This window comes from Mustela putorius, unplaced genomic scaffold (assembly GCF_011764305.1).
Source record: "Mustela putorius furo isolate JIRA1106 unplaced genomic scaffold, ASM1176430v1.1 tig00537227_pilon_pilon_pilon, whole genome shotgun sequence".
NCBI classification, from domain to species: Eukaryota; Metazoa; Chordata; class Mammalia; order Carnivora; family Mustelidae; genus Mustela; species Mustela putorius.
In genome coordinates, this window is record NW_025422368.1 from 40,077,278 (window position 1) to 40,098,521 (window position 21,244).

A 21,244-nucleotide genomic window follows, 5' to 3' on the forward strand; every position below is an offset into this window, starting at 1 on the left:
AAAGGGAACATGGTAAGGGCATTTTTACTGGAAGCAGGGGGAGTATAAGTGTTAGTAATCCAGCTCTCGCTACAATTGTCTCTGATGAGTGGCAGAGATAAAATTAAGATGGCATAAGTCAGAGATAAAATAAAAAACATCTAGAAGAAGAAATGGACCTGCTATCCTTCTGCAATCCATCATAAATATTTCCCTTAGTTAGATTTTTAGAAGTTATGGATCAAGAGTTAGTTTGAGGTTGCATTCCCTGTAAAGTATGTGCATGCAGTTTGCCAATTTATAGTTTTGTGCTTTCAAAGTTAGTCAACCTGGAAGCAGGAGGAAGATCCCCTGGTAGAGGAGGAGAATTGGAAGTGAGTAGTGACAACGCTGAGGTAGTAAAAGTTGTCTTGAGAAAGTATGAATCTACTCAGATACCCAAACAAAGGGTAATCATTACCTCAAATAGCTTCATGCAAAAAAAATCGTGTCCTCGGTATCTCCAGGGAGAACAGGTTTCTGGTAAACTACATGAAACCATGTATATGTGGAGTTGATACGAGATGTAGTTTTCATTGCTATGACTATCTGGGTTGTAATAGCTAAGGTGTAAACAACTTCACACAGAGTATTAATTCATCATTCTCAACCAATACTTGTTGAATGTTAATTGTGGGCCAATGAGGGCAGACAATACTAGCAACATTTTAGAAAAGAGTAAACTGAGGTTCTGAGAGCCTAAGATTTGCCCTAAGTCATAAAACTTAGACTTACAAAGTTTGGTTCCTAGTTCTTCCAAGCCTCGTTGCTGCCTCCAGGGGTTGAAATGACCAAAAACTATAGTTACCAAAGCCCTTCATCTTCACTAACTATTAAATGTGATTATTAGATGTCTTGGGCAAAGTTTTGCCATTTCTGTTTGTCTGTGCGGTGGCATTTTCTTTAATTAGTTACATGGTGTTCTCAGGAGCCACACTACCAAACGTGCACAATGCTTGGCTAACATTTACTCAGTACACATGGTATGCTTAGGTGTGGTGTTAAGCATTATGCAGACATATTCTCATTGAATCCTTAAAACAGCCTTCTGAAGAATGTCTATCATCCCTCTTTTGTTCATACAGCTATTAAGGCTCAGAAAATGTAAATAACTTGCCCAAAGTCACAGGTAGAAATATAAATATTCTGAAAATCCTAATAGGAGGATATTTAAAGGTTTATGAAAATCAGAGGCCAAACCAACAGGCTCCTATGATTCCTATCTGAAGAGCCAGTAGAGTATGGAACAAATATTGAACTAGGTATCAAAGCAAGAGACAGGACTGGGTCCATATTCAGCTTTGTTTACCTCCAAAGCTCACCAATTAACTGCTCTGCTATACTGAGACCCAGGTCTGGAACATTTGTAATCCTTTGACTTCTCACCCAGACAATTATGGCAATAAATTCTGGGTCATTATTATCATAGTGAATAAAATTTACTGTGGCTAACACTCTTAAAAGTGCTTAACAATCATTTATGTTTCTAAATTTTAAAGTCTCCTTATGAAGGACAAGGAAGTGTCCTTCCATATAAATGTGGTTTTTTGAGGAGATAGTCAGATTTTGCTAAGAGAGGTAAAAAATTCAGGTTACTGAGGGTTACTCTGCTGTTGGAATCAAAATATTGAAAAGTTTGTATCTGTGCTTTTTTTTTTTTTAAGATTTTATTTATTTACTTGACAGAGATCACAAGTAGGCAGAGAGGCAGAGAGAGAGGAGGAAGCAGGCTCCCTGCTGAGCAGAGAGCCTGATGTGGGGCTCCATCCCAGGACCATGGGATCATGACCTGAGCCGAAAGCAGAGGCTTTAACCCACTGAGCCACCCAGGTGCCCCTGTATCTGTGCTTTTGACTAACATATCTTTCCGTTCAGATGTGTACAATGCAATAAGGTAAAATAACTCATTCGATGAAAAATTACTGTAGTGTGCTAGGTGCTACCAGGTTAAGTGCTAGGGATTAAGTACTCTAGAAATGTCAGCTCTGCCAGCTTTTGAGGAAAAGAGAAGTGATCATTATCAAATTGGGCAAACTTCACCTCTCTGGTATTCATTACCTACTGGTTAAATGAGGTGGTGTACCCAGATCTTAATGTTTCTGGTTTTTTATTTTCTGTTCAGATTTCTTCTCCTCATTTGGCACTATTCCCATGTCAGAACAACCATCTCACACTATCCTAGCTTTGCAATTCATTAACTAGTTCAACAAATGTTTATCGAACTTCCAGTATGAAGAACCACAGGAATAAAGTTGCTAATATTAGAAGCAAGGTTTCTCTGCTCATGGAGCTTACAGTTGAAATAAGGTAAGAAATAATTAAATAACAAAAATTAAAAAATATTAATTAGTAACTACAGGTTGGAAAGGTACTAAGAGGGAAATGAGATGGAGTATTGTCTTTTTTTCAGTCACACAGTGACGCAAATGATAAATGCTTTCAGTTACAAAATGACCATCTATCAAGGTTATGAGATTTTTAAAGAACGAATAGCCATTACTCTGGAAGAAAATTATACTGGGACTGGTTTACTCTCTCCTTTCTTTGTAATAGAGGAGAGGCTCCTCAAAAAGAGCAGCGAGAGAAACTCGCTTTTTAATTTTTTTTTCTTTTGTAAGTCAAGCGGAAAGACGAAGCGAAAAGATATCAGAACTCAAGGAAATTGCTAACCTAGTCTGGTCATGAGGATTTCTTTTAATCTTTCTAGGTTCGGGAACTGGATGGCAAGAAAACTAATGCCTTGAACTTCAAGGCAGATTTCCTTTCAATTATTACTGTCTGGTGGCAGGAACCTGAGAAGAGGTCAAGGTGTGGTTTAGGAAGAGGCAGCTCCAGGGAAAGGCACTTGGAAGGGCAGGACAGAGAACAGCGGGAGAGAGTGCGCTGACGCTCCTAAGGTGAGAGAGTAAAAAAACTCTCCGCCTGGGGAGCCGCGCGCCGCTCAGGTGGCCTTTTCCCGCTCAGGTGAGCTCCTCCCGCGCCTCCCATTGGCCGAGGCGCCCGTGGCGCTGGGAGGGCGACGCAGCCCGGTCTAGTTCAGGGTCTAGGGCGGCGCGTCACTTCCGGTAGCGCGGAGCTTGTAAAACACCCTGGAGAGAAAATGGCGGCGGCAGCGGCTTCGGCTCCTCAGCAGCTCTCGGATGAGGAGCTTTTCTCTCAGCTCCGCCGTTACGGCCTGTCTCCTGGCCCAGTGACGGAGAGCACCCGCCCGGTCTACCTCAAGAAGCTGAAGAAGCTTCGAGAGGAAGAGCAGCAGCAGCACCGGTCTGGGGGCCGCGGCAACAAGACGCGGAACAGTAATAACAATAACACCGCAGCCGCCGCGGTTGCGGCGGCGGGACCGGCGGCGGCCGCCCCAGGGCTGGGGGTCCGGCCAGTCTCGGGCGATCTCTCCTACTTGCGGACTCCTGGGGGCCTGGGCCGAATCTCGGCCTCGGGCCCGGAGAGCTCCTTGGGAGGGCCCGGGGGCACCTCGGCCGCCCCCACGGCTGGCAGCAAAGTGCTGCTGGGCTTCAGCTCGGACGAGTCGGACGTGGAGGCCAGTCCCCGGGACCAGGCCGGCGGCGGCGGTGGGAGGAAAGATCGGGCTTCGCTCCAGTACCGCGGGCTCAAACCGCTGTCGGCGCCCCTGGCCGCCAGCGAGGTGACTAACAGCAACTCGGCCGAACGCAGGAAGCCCCACTCGTGGTGGGGGGCCAGGCGGCCGGCGGCTGCGGAGCTGCAGACCCCGTCGGCGAGAGATGGAGCCGCGGAGGACGAGGAGGAGGAGGGGGAAGACGGAGAGGACAGGGACCCAGAGGCCGAGGAGCCGCTGTGGGCGAGCCGGACCGTGAACGGCAGCCGGCTTCTCTCCTACAGCTGCCGGGAGAACTATTCGGACTCGGAGGAAGAGGAGGACGACGACGTGGCCTCCAGCAGACAGGTATTAAAGGACGACTCCCTTTCCCGGCATCGGCCCAGGCGGAGCCACAGTAAGCCTCTCTCTTCGCTGACTGCTAAATCTGCCGGCGGCCGGCTGGAGACCTCAGTTCAGGGAGGGGGAGGAATCCAGATGAATGACAGGGCGGCGGCTGCGGGGAGTCTAGACAGGAGCCGAAACCTCGAAGAGTCGGCGGCGGCGGCGGCGGAGCAGGGAGGAGGGTGTGATCCCCTGGACTCCAGCCCCATTCCTAGGTACCGTGTCAACGCTAAGAAGCTGGCCCCTCTCCTGTCCCCGCCACTGACTGACATGGACTCAACCTTGGATTCGTCCACAGGCTCCCTTCTTAAAACCAATAATCATATCGGCAGTGGGGCCTTCGGTGCGGACTCCCCCAGGATTTTTTCCAACAGCCTCCCTCCCGGTGCGTCGGTGGCTGCCTCTAGTTCACTCAGGATCAATCACTCCAATCATACGGGCGCCAATCATACCTATCTGAAAAACACATACAACAAACCGAAGCTTTCCGAACCCGAGGAGGAACTTCTCCAGCAATTTAAACGGGAGGAGGTGTCCCCTGCAGGGGGTTTCAGTGCCCACTACTTGTCGATGTTTCTCTTAACTGCTGCCTGCTTATTTTTCCTAATATTGGGACTGACTTACCTAGGAATGAGAGGGACAGGAGTATCCGAGGATGGAGGGCTCAGCAGTAAGTATTGAACCCTGTGGGGTAATGAAACAAAGGGGGTATTGCTAGGGGTTTGTTGTAACCACACTGGGCATTTTACACCAGGTGACTGTCTGCAAGAACATGTTTTAATAGCGACATGGCAGCAGATCGGGTGCACTTGTGTCGTCTTTAAGAAAGAACATTAGTACCATTATCAGAGCGATAATCCCATGCCTGGTTTTAAAATTTTTCTGTATGATCCATTGAGGAATTCAAAACATCATATAAAAGAGCAAAATATTACGAGTCTATTAGTAAAATGCATTTATGTGTGTGACTTAAATTTTCCTTTTAGCCTTAAATAACTGTGTGCAGATGGCGGTTACTTAACAGTATTGGAGTATTTTGATTGTTATGGGACATCATAGATGTTTTTTCAAATTGAGTTGTGATTCTAAAAGGCAATGTAAGAGCTCTTGATATTGCAGTTAAATATTTTGGAATATTAAGTTCTGTAGTTCTGTATTTTCTATAGTTTCTATATTTTCTTTAAACAAATATAGAACGTGGGAAGACACAGCTCAAAATTGATTGCCCAGGGGGCGCCTGGGTGGCTCACATGGTTCAGTGTCTGCCTTTAGCTTGGGTCCTTGATGGGTCCTGATCTCAGAGTTCTGGGCTCAAACCCTGGACTGGTTGGGTTCCTAGCTCAGCAGGGGTTATGCCTCTCCCTTCTTCTCTGTCTCCCCCTCCTTGTACTCGGTCTTTCTCTTTCTCAAATGAATAAATAAAATATTTAAAAAAAAAATACTGCCCAGGCCAAAGCATCTTGTCTCATACCCCTGAAAAAGTAGTGGTAGGTCAGCGCAGGGCAGAGCAGGGGTTTACCATTTACCTGATACCAGTTTTTAGGCCCTGGGATTTACTTGCTCTAAAACACTGTGGGCAGGTGTGGTGTGTTCATTCATTCATTAAGCTGGCATCATCATCTGTGCTGTAGGATAGAAGTAGGGTACAGCAGTGATGATAAATCAAGAGTATTTCTGTCCTACAACGCAAGGGTAGGTACAGATCATTTTGTGTTCTGTGAAGGAAATAAGGATGGAATAGTTGGTATATGCTGCTTGAGAGATAGTGAGAGTAGCTACTCTTTGAGGTAAGATCTGAAGCAGGAGGAGACAGCATTGTAGGGAGACAGGAGAGCACTCTGGGCAGAAATTGCAAGAAAGGTCTTGAGTCGAGCAAGAGCGTTCCTATAGGTTAGAGTGGTTAGAGTATCTTGAGCAAGGGGGAGTGAGCAAGAATTTGAGCCTGCCTTTCCTTATCAGTGAAATGATGCTGATATCGATTAGAATGATGCCTACACAGATTGAAAGAGAGAAAGTAGATGTAGTGTGTGATGGATTGCTGAAGATATAATTTCTTAGTGTTAGGGCCCTCTCTCCACTCCCCCTGAAACGTCCTACCCTTTCACCCAGCATGAAGTCATTTTATTATGATTTGTGTTTATAAAATGAGCCTTACTTTTGTTTGTTTTGTTCCAAAATAGTGAATGTGCAGTTAGCAGATTTACATAAAGAGTAGGAATTAGAATGGGTATAGCCATTTCTAAGATCATCAAAGAATAGTTTATTACTCTGTTGCTTAATTAGAGGAGTAAGAAAATCCCTGAAACCCAGCACTCACTTTAACTTGCTCCCTGGGAGCAAGAGTGATACATTGTGTTCTGTCTCAGATAATTTGGGAGAACAAGAAATAAGGTCACACTAGAAGTTAAACTAGTAAACTTCATATAAATTAATGGCATTATTATTACTGATGGGCACAATTCTCGATTAAGGTGACTGTCACATCTTTCAACTCACTGTTAAGAGGAGTGCGTTTTGTTTTAAGTACGAATATTTTGGTTGGAATAGAAAGGGATAGGACTGCTAGGGTTTTACTAGCCCCTTTACCAATGTGGAAGGAAAGAAATTGTGTTTTTTGTATTTTTTAATACATGGTAAAAGTAAAGTAGTTTGGGTGATGGAAACAACAGTGGCTAAGAGGTAGAGGATCTGGGTCCTAGGACTTGTCCAAATGACTTAGTTCCTTAACCTCTGAAACCTCATTCTTCTATGTTAAATAGGAGTAATAACTTCTGCTGTCTATGGGGCTGTTGTAAGGATCACTTGAGGTAGCTTATTAAATAACCATAAAGTGGTATTATTTAAAATTTAGATAAAATTCGTTGTATTCCTGGTAAACTATGGTATCTATGTTAAGAGAAATAGTTAAGTCATTTCTGTAAATATTTAATAGTGGATTTCTTATTCAGCATTTAATTTTTATTAAATTCCATTAAAAATACAATGTAGACATTGATACAGAAATTTGAATCCAAGTGTAATGAATCCTTAACTGTATTGTATATTTGATTTACTGAATACTCTGGTGGAAAGACGTGCCTGCTAATTCAGTTAGTCTGCACACCTAACGGTGAATAACTTTCACTCCCTATATTTATGTATTCTGAATCCTTTGTCATAGTATAATGGTTAACCAGAGCTTAACCATAGGGTTCATTGGTCAAATACTGTGCTTAAAGAAATAGTTTTGCTTTGAGTAATAATTTTACCAGAAGATTGTAGGTTGTTTATGAGAGTAAGCTTTAGTAAGCTTTTATTAGTTGTCATTTAAGTTATGTGTAATGTATAATAGATTTGCCTTTTAAATAGTTCTTAATCATTTGGTCTTTGAAAATTTTTTATCAATACCCTAGTTTTATTAATTAAATTGCTTTTATAGTTAAATTTCTATGAGTCTCTACTTCCTAATCTGTATAACTAGGGGGTTGGAGTAGATGATCCCTAAGTTCTCTCTAGCTCCAAGGTTTAAGAGTCTAACTTTGTACTGTCCTACCAAAACAACTAAAGGATCAGCCTGCACTGAGATTAGGTCATGACAACCCAACAAGAGAAAATGGAGATGCAGAATAGATTGGCTATCTTGGGTTTATGTGGTCATTAAATAAAAATTGTTTTCCAATTAGGAAAGGCATGCTTTTTGTAGAAATTTTGGGTAGAGATCTATGAAGCAAAAAATGAATAAGTATTGTCTACCTCTACCTTCTAGTCTCCCATTCACCCCTGGTATAAATAAGTTCAGATAATACCTCTGAAAACTTTCTTAATGCTTTTCATGTAAATACATACAATAGAGTACCTACTCTGTGCCAAGCACCATTTTAAGTGTTCGGGTGGGGAGAGGGAAGGGGAGCTTGACAAGTAAACAAATAAGGATTTGAGAGAGCGATAGTTGCTAACACAATTAATGATAATAACTTTGCCTGGGATAGAAGAAGATATGAACAAGATACTTCTCCAATGAAGACATACAAATGGCTATCAGACACATGAAAAAATGTTTATCCTCACTAGCCATCAGGGAGATTCAAATTAAAACCCACATTGAGATACCACCTTACATCAGTTAGAATGGCCAAAATTAGCAAGACAGGAAACAGCATGTGTTGGAGGGGATGTGGAGAAAGGGGAACCCTCTTCCACTGTTAGTGGGAATGCAGGTTGGTGCAGCCACTTTGGAAAACAGTGTGGAGATTCCTCAAGAAATTAAAAATAGAACTTCCCTATGACCCTGCAATTGCACTCCTGGGTATTTACCCCAAAGATACAGATGTAGTGAAAAGAAGGGCCATCTGTACCCCAATGTTTATAGCAGCAATGGCCACGGTCGCCAAACTATGGAAAGAACCAAGATGCCCTTCAGCGGACAAATGGATAAGGAAGATGTGGTCCATATACACTATGGAGTATTACGCCTCCATCAGAAAGGATGAATACCCAACTTTTGTAGCAACATGGACGGGACTGGAAGAGATTATGCTGAGTGAAATAAGTCAAGTAGGGAGAGTCAATTATCATAGGGTTTCACTTATTTGTGGAGTATAACAAATAGCATGGAGGACAAGGGGAGATGGAGAGGAGAAGGGAGTTGAGGGAAATTGGAAGGAAAGGTGAACTATGAGAGACTTTGGACTCTGAAAAACAACCTGAGGGTTTTGAAGGGGCGGGGGAGGTGGGAGGTTGGGGGAGCCAGGTGGTGGGTATTAGAGAGGGCACGAATTGCATGGAGCACTGGGTGTGGTACAAAAACAATGAATACTGTTATGCAGAAAAGAAATTAAAAAAAAAAAGAATATGGAATATTGCAGATGAGCAGGCCTCTCCAAGGAGGTGACGTTTGGACTGAAACTTGAATGTCTTGAAGGAACTAGCCATTGACAGGGAGAAAAGCACTCCAGGCAGAAGTAACAGCCAGTGCAAAACTCTAGGCAAGAACCGGCTTGGCAAGTTGGAGCATCAGAACAGAGTGGCCAATGTGGCTGGGATATAGTGAATGAGGGAGAACGGTATATGAAGTTAGAAGTAGGCAGGGGGCCAGTTCGTAAAGGACCTATAGGCCTTGAGAGCCACAGAAAGGAGTCAGAATTTTATTTCAAAGTGATGTTATACTATATCTATCCTGTGACTAATTTTTTCACTTAACCTTGTATGTTGAGTAATTTTCTATACACCAAGTTTAAGTACAAGGCATAAGTTAAAAATCTTACTCTCCCCGGTCCCTAGAAATGATGAGAACATTGTATAAAAATGTTAAAATCTCTGCCATCCTGAAAATGTTCTTCAACCCTGTGTTCTCCTCCAGCTGTTACTGTACTCTCAGCCAAGACTGGTATCTCTTTCTGCCTCTGCCATTCACTCAACCCATTTAGTTTAGCTTTACCACGCATTCCTCTGTAACCTCTTCTTCAAGACACAAGTTACTCAATTGCCAAATGTAAGAGAGGCATTGAAGTTCTTAGCTGCGCCTCTTTGATCCATTCCATTCAGTGATTAACTCTCTTCTTCCAGGAACTCTCCAGACTTCTGTATCACTGCTCTCTCCCAGTTTTCTTTTACTCATGTCTGTTTGTGTTTTAAATATTGGTGGTCTCTAGGACTCTTCTTGTCTTTGGTTCTATCCTTTTGTATAGTTTCTGGCTAATACCTCCTGATTTTATATTTTTGCCTTAAATGTTCTCTTCTGAGTTCTAGACTTAGCTATTTGTTTATTGGACAGTTTCTTCTGGGTGTTCCAGAAGTACCCATCCTCTGTACTCATTGGCTTTCCTTTCGCCTTATTTCCCCAGCTCTGTTCCCTGTTTTAGTTAATAGCACTTCCGTCTACCCAGGACTCAAGCTAGGAACTTTGAATTTACCTAGAGCCCTTCCATCCCTTCATGCTCCTACCAAATTTAAAACCTCAATCCAGTTGGTTACTAAGTCCTGTAGTTTTATCTCCATAGGTCTTTTGATTCTTTTTCTCTCCATCAGTATTGCTCTAAGTTAGTCTTTTGCCTGATCTGCTTTAGTAATCTTCTATCAGGTGTCCCTCCTAATAGGCTGTAGCTCTTCAATCCGTTTTCAGTGCCAGAGCAATATTTCTAAAATAAAAATGCAGTAATACACTCTTTCTCTTACTCATTGGATAAAATCTAAATTCTTTGGCTAAACTGTTTATATTCTGACTATGCCTGCTTTTTCTAGCTTCATTTCCTAACAGTTCGTCTTACCACTTACTTTCTGGATAAATTGGAGTTTTCTGGTAACTGCTTGGTGTTCACTGAATATATCATAAAATTTCATGCCTTTATGCCTTTGCACATTATTCCCTTCTTTGGGAAGGTTGCCTCTCTGAACTGCTATTCATTCTTAAAAGTGTATCCACCTCTGGATATTTTCTCTGACTCCACATACTCTTTACCAGGAGTTTGGGTATATTCAAACTCTACTCAGGATCTTATACATCCTTCACAGCATTTATTACAAAGTATTATAATGGGGTCCGTCCATGGTGCCAGTTTGATTACAGTTCCTTGAAGAAATAGTTCCAGAGGAATTGAATACACTGGTAAGTGGCCCAGGCTTTACATTCATCTCTGAGTTTGAATCTCATTTCTCTCTTATACCCGTTCCATGACTTTACTAGAAGATACTCAGTTCCCTGATATTAAAAAAACGAGGATGGTAGTACCTGCCTCAGGATGGCTTTCAGTATTATGTGAGGTCATATATGTAAAGTTTTTTGTGTTGTTAGCCTGGCGTAGGGGAGTTGCTCAGTAGACCCAAGTCACATTAGTATCCCTGGTACAAGTTGATTCCTTCATAAATATTTGTTGAAAATGATCGCATATCAGATACTCACTTTGCATGCACTGATTAACTCATCATCAACTCAGTAATTGATTACCTACTCAGTACCTAACAATACTTAGTACTGGGAAGGATGCAAAAGAAATCTCATTCTTGCAGAAGCCTCCACTCCACTAATAATAGTCACAAAAATGGTTAAGAAGTATATCAGGTAATAGGTGATAAGTGCCACCCTTTTGTAAAAAAGGGCTAGTTCTGTGTGTACTGGATCAGCCTCAAATGATCAGAAGCTCTGTTTCCAAATTTGGACTTAATTCCGTAGGTTGAATAGTGGGAATCCATGGACGTTTTTAAGCAGAGGACTAGCATAATCAAGTTGATTTTTTTTTTTTTTAAGACTTTATTTATTTGAGAGAGAGGAACAGAGTTATTTGGGAGAGGCAGACTTCCCACTGAGCAGGGAGCCTGATGTGGGGCTTGATCCCAGGACTCTGGGATCATGACCTGAGCCGAAGGCAGATGCTTAACCAAATGAACCACCCAGGTGTCCCTATAGTTGCTTTTAAAAAAAATATATTCTTTTCCAAGTAATTAGACTAGAACAAGTGGCTAGTCCAAAACTTGGTGTGTATAATGAAGTAGGCGTAAGGATTTCAAAAAATAGTTTCCCTCATTCTTGAGGAATGAAAGCTGAACATTATATTTAAAGTTTTTCGAAGTTGACTATTCTGTAAGGAAAAAAATACTCTAGGACTTGAAGAATATTCTTGGGAACACCAGAAGTTTGTATATCCCAGTTTGATGGTTTAAATAAAATACACTCTGTGGAAATGTCTTTCATTTGGAAGTTATCTCTAGTATAATTTAAAATAAAAGTCATCAGAGCGAAAATATTCCCCATGATATATCCAGGGAGCCTAGTTTGAGGAAAATTGGCATAGATATTGGGACTTGGATTGAGGAGGCAGACCTGGGTTTGAATATTGGCCCTTGTTTTTCTATTAAAGTCAAGTTGCTGAACCACTGTGAACTTCACTATCCTCATCTGTAAAATAGACTAAGTGAGAATTAAATGGAATGATGCATGTAAAGTACTTGGCTCAATGCATGACACAAAGTAATAAGAGTAACAGCAGCTAACCCTAGATAGCATTATGTGCCAGGCACTGCGTTGGACAATTTTAATTGTTACTCAGCCTTCTTGAGGCATTTTGTACATGAGGATTGTGTATATGTTCTCTACCATAATTGTTATCCAGAAAATTATGAAAGATAAATGGGTGGGTGAAGCAGATTAATGCATGAAATCCTAGAAATGCCAGGAATAATCTATGAAATCTAACAACTTTAGGACAACGAGGTACAAATTTATACTTAGGCAACAGTTAGGAATCCTGTAAGACTATCCTTACATAAGGTTTTAGATTAATTCATTAATTCACTGATACATGAGTGGGCCAATCTGCTCTAATATAATGCAAACTATAATAAATAATATGTAAAACTATAAAGCGTGACACTCTTTCTAATTTTTGGAAGAGAAGCCGTAAGAGATTCTTACTCTCATGAAACAAACTGAGGGTTGCTGAAGTGGAGGGGGTGGGAAGGAATGGGTAGGGCTGGGTGATGGACATTGGGGAGGGTATGTGTTGTGAGCATGTGAATTATGTGAGACTGATGAATCACAGACCGGTATCCCTGAAACAATATATTATATGTTAATAATAATAAATTAAATTTTTAAAAGTCTGAGAAAGACCCCCCAAAAAAGGAAAGATTTGCTGTCTAAAACTGGTAGTCTGATTTTACAATACCACTTTAAAACTTAAGTTTTTCCATTGTTCCATTTTTAAGATGTAAAGATCTTTTGTATGTTTGTTCTCCCATTTTTTGCTTCTTAAAAAAAAAAAATTCATACATGTTTTTTTCTATGCTTATATTTCTTTCAGTGGAAATGATCCGTTCTGTAATTTCGGGGGTACTTTTAAAAAATCAGATATTTTCATGATTCCTCAGTAGAGTTGTAAAGTTTTAAAACTAGCCTCTTACTGCTCATTAATTATTTTATGTTAACTTTACCTCTGAAAAATATTTTACATAAGTAAAAGGAACCTTACTGCAAAGAGATTTGTAACATCAGTGCAGAGAGAGATTTAATCTAGTTTTTAAGTAGTTTAAAAATGAAGTATACCTTAAAGTATTGGAAATCTCCTTCTATAAGTGTGGTAAACAAGTAATAGTGATTTCTTTATGAAAATTATAATAATCTTTATTTTAATCTTACATTTACTTTGCACTAAAAATAGCTACCATTTAATTTGGGAATGCAGCCTCATACTAGTTGTGGAAATTGTTCATGACGATTATTGTTTGATAACTTTAGATTTTGACTTCCATATTCAGAATTTATTTTTGAAAGATTTTAAATTGAACCAGTAGCAGTGCGGTTGAACAATAACCTTGACTTTGATGTTTTAATAATGTATACTTTAACCTGAGCCTCATTTTTAAAAAAATCTTGATTTAGTTAATAATCTTTTATTAACAACACTGTCAAAATTATTAAGTGAGTTGACCAGGAAGAAAGTGTTTAGGTTTTAATACTTGTTTGATGTAGTTAAATTTTACATGTTTGACATCATTCCTCAGAAAATTTATTTCTAAAGAAATTAACTTTTTAAAGGGATTATAAAAATTTATAGTAACAGATACTAATGTCTGAAAATAAGATAACAGATCCATCATGTGGAAGCCATAATGTATTACTTTTATGATGTCTTAATTTTTTCTTTAGTTCTAAAGGTATAGATTTAAAATTACACTGTGGTGTTTTTTTTTTTTTTCCTTAATCTGGGTAGCAGATTTATTGCTTAGTGGCCAGAGCTTTTTGCTTAAAATGATATCAAGTGGCAAACTAACATTTAGAAACAAGTCTTGGGTGCAAAATTATTTGAGAGTTTAGTTCAGCTGTCCTGAACTGAGTGATGACTATGCACCAACAATTGGTTCCTGCCTTGAATGTGACATGAATAGGAAAAAAATGCTTTAGGAGCATTGAGCATTTTAACACATAGCAGAGCATTAATAATGTTTTGCAGTTAGGGACTCCTTTTATATGTATATGTACAAAAGGAATTTGCTGATTGTCTGTAATTCCTGAAAGCACTTTACACTTACAAGGGAAGTTTTATAGGAATTCACCTAGATACACTTTTTTAAACCTCCATATGGATAGCGTCATGGAAATTAATTAGGGGAACGGCGAATCTTAGAATAATGGTTTCTTCTAGTCCCTGGGCTATGGTTTAGACCCTTGGTCAACCTAATTAATGACTTTGTAGGTATATAAGGGTACCTCCCCCATGATATCACAGACACTTTCTTGTTTGATTTAGTTACTTGAAGCACAATTAAGTTTATCCTCTTCATTCATCCATTCACCCACTTATAAATTACTTATTGAGCACCTACTGTGTGCCACATAACATCAGAAGTTGAGTATATACTTTCTAGAACTATAGGAGTGAAACGCTTTGCCAAGATACATAAACTGCCTCCCTTTCTCCCACATCATGGTGGCATTCTCTTCTTTCTCCAAAATACCTATGTATTAAATAGCCCCCAGAATTGAGATTTGGTTACAATATTGTGACTTAGAAAACATAATGTGAAAAATTAATTTCTGCATATTTGAGTATGCCCTATAATAAAGTTTACCACAATGTATAAACACAATGTGTTTACCACAGTGTGTACGCTGTACAAACGAAATAGTTCCATTTTTTGCAGATTTTTAGAAATATTTTAAAAAGTAAAAAAGGATGAGACATGAAGAATGAATTTGCCAAAAATGAAAATGTTATCAGTATGAAGTGTTTATGATTATAGTACAAGATGTTCTAGAAGTATTCTTATGCTTATGACAAAAAGTCTTGTTTTTAAAACATGTCGTCTCCAAATGTTCCATCTTTCAAATTCTAAAGCCTTAAAATGATAAAAGCATTTATTGAGAACTTTCTATGTATGGGCATTTTATCTTAGTTTTTATGAGGGGAGCTACCAATATTATCTGAGAAAACTGAAATGTAGGTGGAATATGGTTACAGGTGACTTGTCCAGTATCCCACAACTACTAAGTTTTGGAGCCAGCCATTTGAACCCATGATCTGACTTCAGGGTCCACAATCTTAACCACTAGGCGGCAGTAGATTTTTTTTATGCATCTTTTTTCACCTACTGACTTTACTTGGGCAGGTAAGTCACTTGGAACCTCTGGGCCTTGGCTTTTGCATCTGTCAAATTAGGGGATAATAAAATCAACTTCTAATCAATGACCTTTGTAGGAAACTAAGGTGATAATGTCTATGAAAGTGCTTTGGAGAAATTTGAAGTGATACATAGCTGTATTTTTAATACATTAATTTACAATTTCCCAGCTACAGTAGTCTACTTAAACAACACATGGTCAGCACTGTGTATGACATGTCCTGTCAGTGATGTTAATAAGTAATAAAAGAGTCCATTAAATTTATAATAATTGTCAGTATCTTTCAAGCTTACTCTCAAGCTGTCCAAGGAGGTAAAAGGAGTCCTCTTTTTATATTACCTAATTACTGCTTTATTTCTGGGTTCTGAAAAGGAATATTCTTATTTTTGCAGTTATTTTAATTTAATAGGCAATGAAGCACAATTTGAAATTAGATTTTACTCTTGTTGACCATTAGAAAGTTGATTTGCTGATAGAGTCAGAGATTGAAATACGTTGCTTTAATCCAAAATATAGTAGTGAATTTGAGACCGAAGAAATTTCTTGGGAATGTGGATAGGTCTTTAGAGTCAGCTTCTGTTAACATTATCTGAAGAACAGACAATGTTTGCAGCTGGTAGAGAAGGCTGGCCTTTCACATGTTGTTTTTCAGCGAGTTTGTCAGATGCCATGAACACTTACTGCAGAAGTAGGAAGATAAGGTTTGTCCCTGTGAATAGGCAATAGACTGAATGGTGGTAATCGAGAGATTGGGGGGCATAAAATAATAAAATGGACTTGATAAGCAGGATGTTAAAATCAAGCTACTTAAGTTATAAGGAATTTAAAGTGCATTAGGATCTCAGTCTCCTATATTGTTGATATGAAGTACATAATGAAATTTTCCTCCCATTTCCTATTTGAAACTATATCAGAGATGTGATTTGTTTAGACCAGAGCTGTCTTATAGCAATACAGTACAAATATGGAGTATTTAAATCGTAAGTCACTACAGTGAATTAGAAATAACAGAACAGTGGCAGAACTAAATCTCTCACCTACCTGCCCTGGATAAGTGGCCATGTTTGATGGTATAAGGGTATAAAGTGGCATAAAGGACTTCTTAGTTTAAAGCAGAAGTGATGTCCCCTAAATTCTCACTCATTTCTTATTGGGAATATTCCTTTATATTCTTCTGACCATTTCCTGTTGTAAACTGCTTTGTATAGCTCTTCAGACTAGACATGTAGGAGAGAGGGAGGGTCTTTTGGTTCTGTCGCATGACTGTCCCAAGAGATAAGGGGAAAGTTAGCTCTGATTTAGAAAAATGAAAACAGAATGATTAATAAAGCTTTTGTTGGCCAATATGAAAAATTTTAAGGATTTCAGTATCTTGCCTTTTGAGAAAGATTTTGGGACGCTCTTATCCATCATGCTCTTTCAATTGTAAAAACTATCTCAGTTCTTTCACAAGGTGCTATTTTATGGTAGATTTGCACTTAACAATATCTCCTTAATGAATCTGAATAAATTCTTTGAACTACATTCTGATTACTAGAGAATGTTTGCTCACAAAGTCAAGCTGTTTACTTCCAAAGGGAAAAAATGGGCAGTCCTTAATTTTTGAATGGGTTGTCTTCCAGATCATGTGTAAAATAGTTGTTTGAACTTGGAAATGTTTACATACTGCTTTTTAAGCTAGCGCATAGAAGCCTATTTAAAATTTATGTCTTTTTTTAGTACTGATACAGTATTGGTTTAACTTTTGGGTCTTCAGCACTGTGGCTCATCTTCTGTGGGAGTTGGGCGAGGAAGCAAATTTATTTTTTGACTTTTTACGTTTCCTTACACTTTTTCATTTTTTAAAAAAATTTGAATTCAGTTAACATGTACCATATTATTAGTTTCAGAGGTAGAGTTCAGTGATTCATTAGTCTTATGTAATACATAAGACATTACATCATGTACCCTCCTGAATGTCCATCACCCAGTTATCCCACCTCCCCGCCCCCTCCTGCAACCCTTAATTTGCAACTCCCTTAATTTGTTTTCTATGATTAAGAGTCTCCTATGGTTTGTCTCCCTCTCTGATTTTGTCTTGTTTTATTTTTCCCTCCCTTTCCCCATGATTCTGTTTTGTTTCTTAAATTCCATATATGAGTGAAATCATACAATTGTCTTTCTCTGGTTGACTTATTTCCCTTAGCATAATAGCCTCTAGTTCTCTCCACGTTGTTGCAAATGGCAAGATTTTGGGGGTTTTGATGACTGCATAATATTCCATTGTATATATATACCACATCTTTATCCATTCATCTGTCGATGGACATCTGGGCTCTTTCCCTAGTTTGGCTATTGTGGACATTGCTGCTATAAACATTGGGGTGCAGGTACCCCTTTAGATCACTACATATGTATTTTTAGGATAAATAATTAGTAGTGCAATTGCTGGATTGTAGGGTAACTCTCTTTTTACCTTCTTGAGGAAAGTCCATACTGTTTTCCCGAGTGTCTGCACCAGCTTGCATTCCCACCAACAGTGTAGGCGGGTTCCCCTTTTGCTGCATCCTCTCCACCATTTCTCATACTTTTTCATCTTTTAATTCTTCTTATACTGGCCTAGCTTCCTCTTGTTTTGCTATAGTCTTGGCCAAACATCCAAGTTCTCAATACTTCAAATCTTTTTTTTTTTTAATTGAGAGATAATCGACATATAAATACAACATTATTAGTTTTAGTTGTATAACATAATGATTTGATATGTATTTATCACAAAATGGTTACCACGGTAAATTTAGTTAACATCCATCACCTCACATAGTTTTTCTTCTTGTGATGAGAAGCTTTAGGATCTACTATTTTGACAGTTTTCAAATATACAGTACAGTGAAATTAACCATAGTCACCATGCTGTACATTTTATCCCCAGGACTTATGCTTCTTATAACTGGAAGTTTGTACCTTTTGACCACCTTTACCTATTTTTTCTTTATAAGAGAGGGAGGGGGAGGGGCAGAGGAAGGTGGGGAAAGAATCTTAAGCAAGCTGGCTCCACACCCAGCGCTCTGATCTCACAACCTGGAGCTGAGATCATGACCTGAGCTGAAATCAAGAGTGGGATGGTTAACCAGTTGAATCACTCAGGCACACTCCACCCCATCCCTGTCTCTGGCAACCATCAGTATGTTCTCTATACCTATGAGTTTGTTTTTTTTAGTTCCACATATAAGTGAGATCATACAGTGTTTGTCTTTTGTGACTGACTTCACTCTGCATAAAAGAGTAGGTCCATTTACTGGGTGCTTGGCAAATGTAAACATTTATTCTTCTTAAGCATTTTTAATGTTTTATGAGTGAGGACTCTAATGGAGGATTAGGTTAATCACTTTGTCCAAGGTTATATAGGTAAGAGAGAGGAGTTGTTGGTTGAACCCTACCAGTATGTTTTGAAAGCTCATCCTCTAACCATTGTACTCTACTGCATTCCCCTTTTGTATACCCTCTCCTTTATCAAATTTCAACTTCTTTAATTCCCTTAATTCAGCTACTTTAGCCAAATGTTAGGGAAAGCTATCTGATTAAATTTGCAATGTTGTAGAATTCTTATAATAAAAATCATACGATTTTTTGATAAAATTTGATAAATATGATTATCTTTAGTGAGGATTGAGGCAGTATAAAATCAGAGCTTGGCTCCACCTCTCTAAATCATCCTTCATCTTTATATGTATAGTAGTTAGGTTGCCTACATTTCTCATTTAGAATTTATGTCAGTAATTCTTAACTTATGGGCTGAGAACATTTGGGAGCTGTACCTCTTACAGAGTGTTAGAGGACCTGACAGATGATTTGGTTTTCTCATATTGTGTATTGTTTGCAGCTGTATATCAATGTTGCTGTCGTTAGAATACAAAAAATTATTCATGGTAGCATTTTGTCATTTTTTTCTTCATAAGTGAATATTAAAAATACTATTGTGGGAATCTGAATGTCGATAAAAATGAAGAAGTCCTTTTTCTTCAGAGATGGAGAAACATTGCTTTTAAAGCATGCTGTCAGGTAAATACACTGGTTATATTTTAGAATTTGTTTTTAAGTCATTCATAATAAATGTCAGGGGATCAGTTGTAATGTTCAAATGACGGACTGACTGGCTAACTTAACTGGTAAAAAGTCTTCTCAAGGTGATGGTGCTTTCAATATAAGATTTCATTAACTCAGATTCTATCCCTGATAAGTGCAAATTTTGGCAATTAGTAAAAAAAATTCAGGCATTATAAAAATTTTTGGCAGGGAGCTTTGCCTTCAGGGGTCTTCCATTTCGTCTCTTTGTAACTCACAGATTTTATAAGAATTCTGCCCTTTTTTCCCCACTAGTTCCAGGGCAGAAACAAATGAGGAACAGAGCAGTGGCATACTGTGATATTTTGTAAACTGAATACTGTTTATTTTTTATTTTATGTTAGGATTGAAAAAAGAAGAAAAAGCTAAGATGTATTAATCTCCCTCCCACTCCCTCAGTATCTGTATGCTTATTCACAAGACATCCCATTTTATATTAGGTTACTAGAATGCCCAAGATCACAAGTCATAAATGTTGGGACTAGCTAAATGTTCCTTGCTGCAGTGATTTTTTTTTTCCCCCCTCATTTGACCCCCACTGCCTTGCAGTGTGAAGAGATACTTTTTATTCATTTAAGAAGTTAAATGTTAGGTGAAAATTTGGTATGATCCAGTGTATGTTGTACTTTCTGTCCACTGTGTTCATGTGAAAGCATGAGTTTTATTTTTAATGTTCTTTATGTTATAACCAACAACACAAAAAGTCATATGCCTAGTTTACCACATTTTGTCGTAACAGCTTACATTTTCTTTCATGCGGGGGTTTTGGTTTTGACCTAATGATGACATACTTAAATACTCTATTTCTCCAGTGACTTTTCATTTCTGTTGTTTTTTTCCAAAGCTAGAAGTCAAGATGAGATTTTTAAGCACATTGATTATAAAGCCAATGATGAGGATTTCCTTTTAAGCTCCAAATTCAGTTTATATGTTTGTTTGTATCGTACTTCAGTCTTTTTGCTTTGTTTATACATATAATGCCTTTTTCCCTTTTAACAGAGCTATACTTCTTGTCCCCCCTTAGAATGGACTGAGAACTCATATATATATATATATATATATATATATATATATATATATATATTATTCACTTTATCGTTGCAGTGTAGCTTTTCCCAGTTTTTTTTTTTTTTTTTTTAATCTGCCTATTTCCCTTGTGTGGTACAAAATTAACTATCTCTAGTCATTTACAATGTTAAACACAGTGCATTGTGATTGAGAGTGTTACTCTGTAGAAGAGAAGACTTGTGTTTAATTGTATGAGAAATGCCTCTTGCTTTATTGCATTGCACTGGAGGTAGGTTGTACAGGGTATCACAGATCTCCAGATTCTCCAGATTCTCATTTAGCAATATTCTTTCAGAACAGACCTTGTTATAATACAATTCCACTTTATTCTTGGCAGTGTAAACCTTGAGGAAGTGTCAGAGACAGTCTCTAGTGTGTAACAGTTAATGTTTAAAATCTCTTAATACAGTGAGCTGTCACCATGTTTAATAAATTACAGTATTGCATTAGCATAAATTCGTTTGGGTGCCAAGTTATCTGTTACACAGATGCTTGGTATTATTTATAGGTTTGTATCTAACCTTTGTGGGTTGACATGCTTTTATTTTTCTATTCACTTGTCACCATGCAGCAGCATAATTCTTTAATTGGCATATGTGCAAAATGGTTTTAAAGACGAGATCTGTGAAAGTACTGAAAAAGCAGATCACTCAGACTTTTGGACCTTGTGCAGTGTAGTAGGATGAAGCTCCTGTAATTTAAGTAGATACATTGCTTTGTGTCATTTGAATGTGTTATGGTACTTTCCTCCCAACATTGGTAAACTACAGGAGTGTCTTTAGTAAACAAAGTTAGATGGAGACAGCAGCCTAATTGCTTTCCCTCTGAAGTTTTGAGCCATTAAGACTTAGGGGTGTGTGTGTGTGTGTTTGGGTGGGGTAAGATTATTAACTTTCTCTTTTGTCCTAGAGTAAGTTTTGGAATTTTCTTGAACTGTAAAAGTCATCTCTTGGATTAAACTTTTTTTTTTTTTTTTTAAGATTTTATTTATTTGTCAGAGAGAGAGA

The 21,244-nt window shown here is 38.6% G+C and overlaps 1 protein-coding gene across 1 annotated transcript in view; it reads left to right on the top strand.

Annotated features, from left to right (window-relative positions):
* Nucleotides 1-3,075: 3,075 nt before the first annotated feature.
* LEMD3 (LEM domain containing 3) overlaps nucleotides 3,076-21,244 on the top strand; it is a 78,947-nt gene continuing 60,778 nt past the window's right edge. Inside the window, exon 1 of the mRNA XM_004752489.3 lies at nucleotides 3,076-4,646. Coding sequence (XP_004752546.2) covers nucleotides 3,119-4,646 — 1,528 coding nt within the window. The 5' untranslated portion in view covers nucleotides 3,076-3,118. The remainder of the gene's footprint in view (nucleotides 4,647-21,244) is intronic.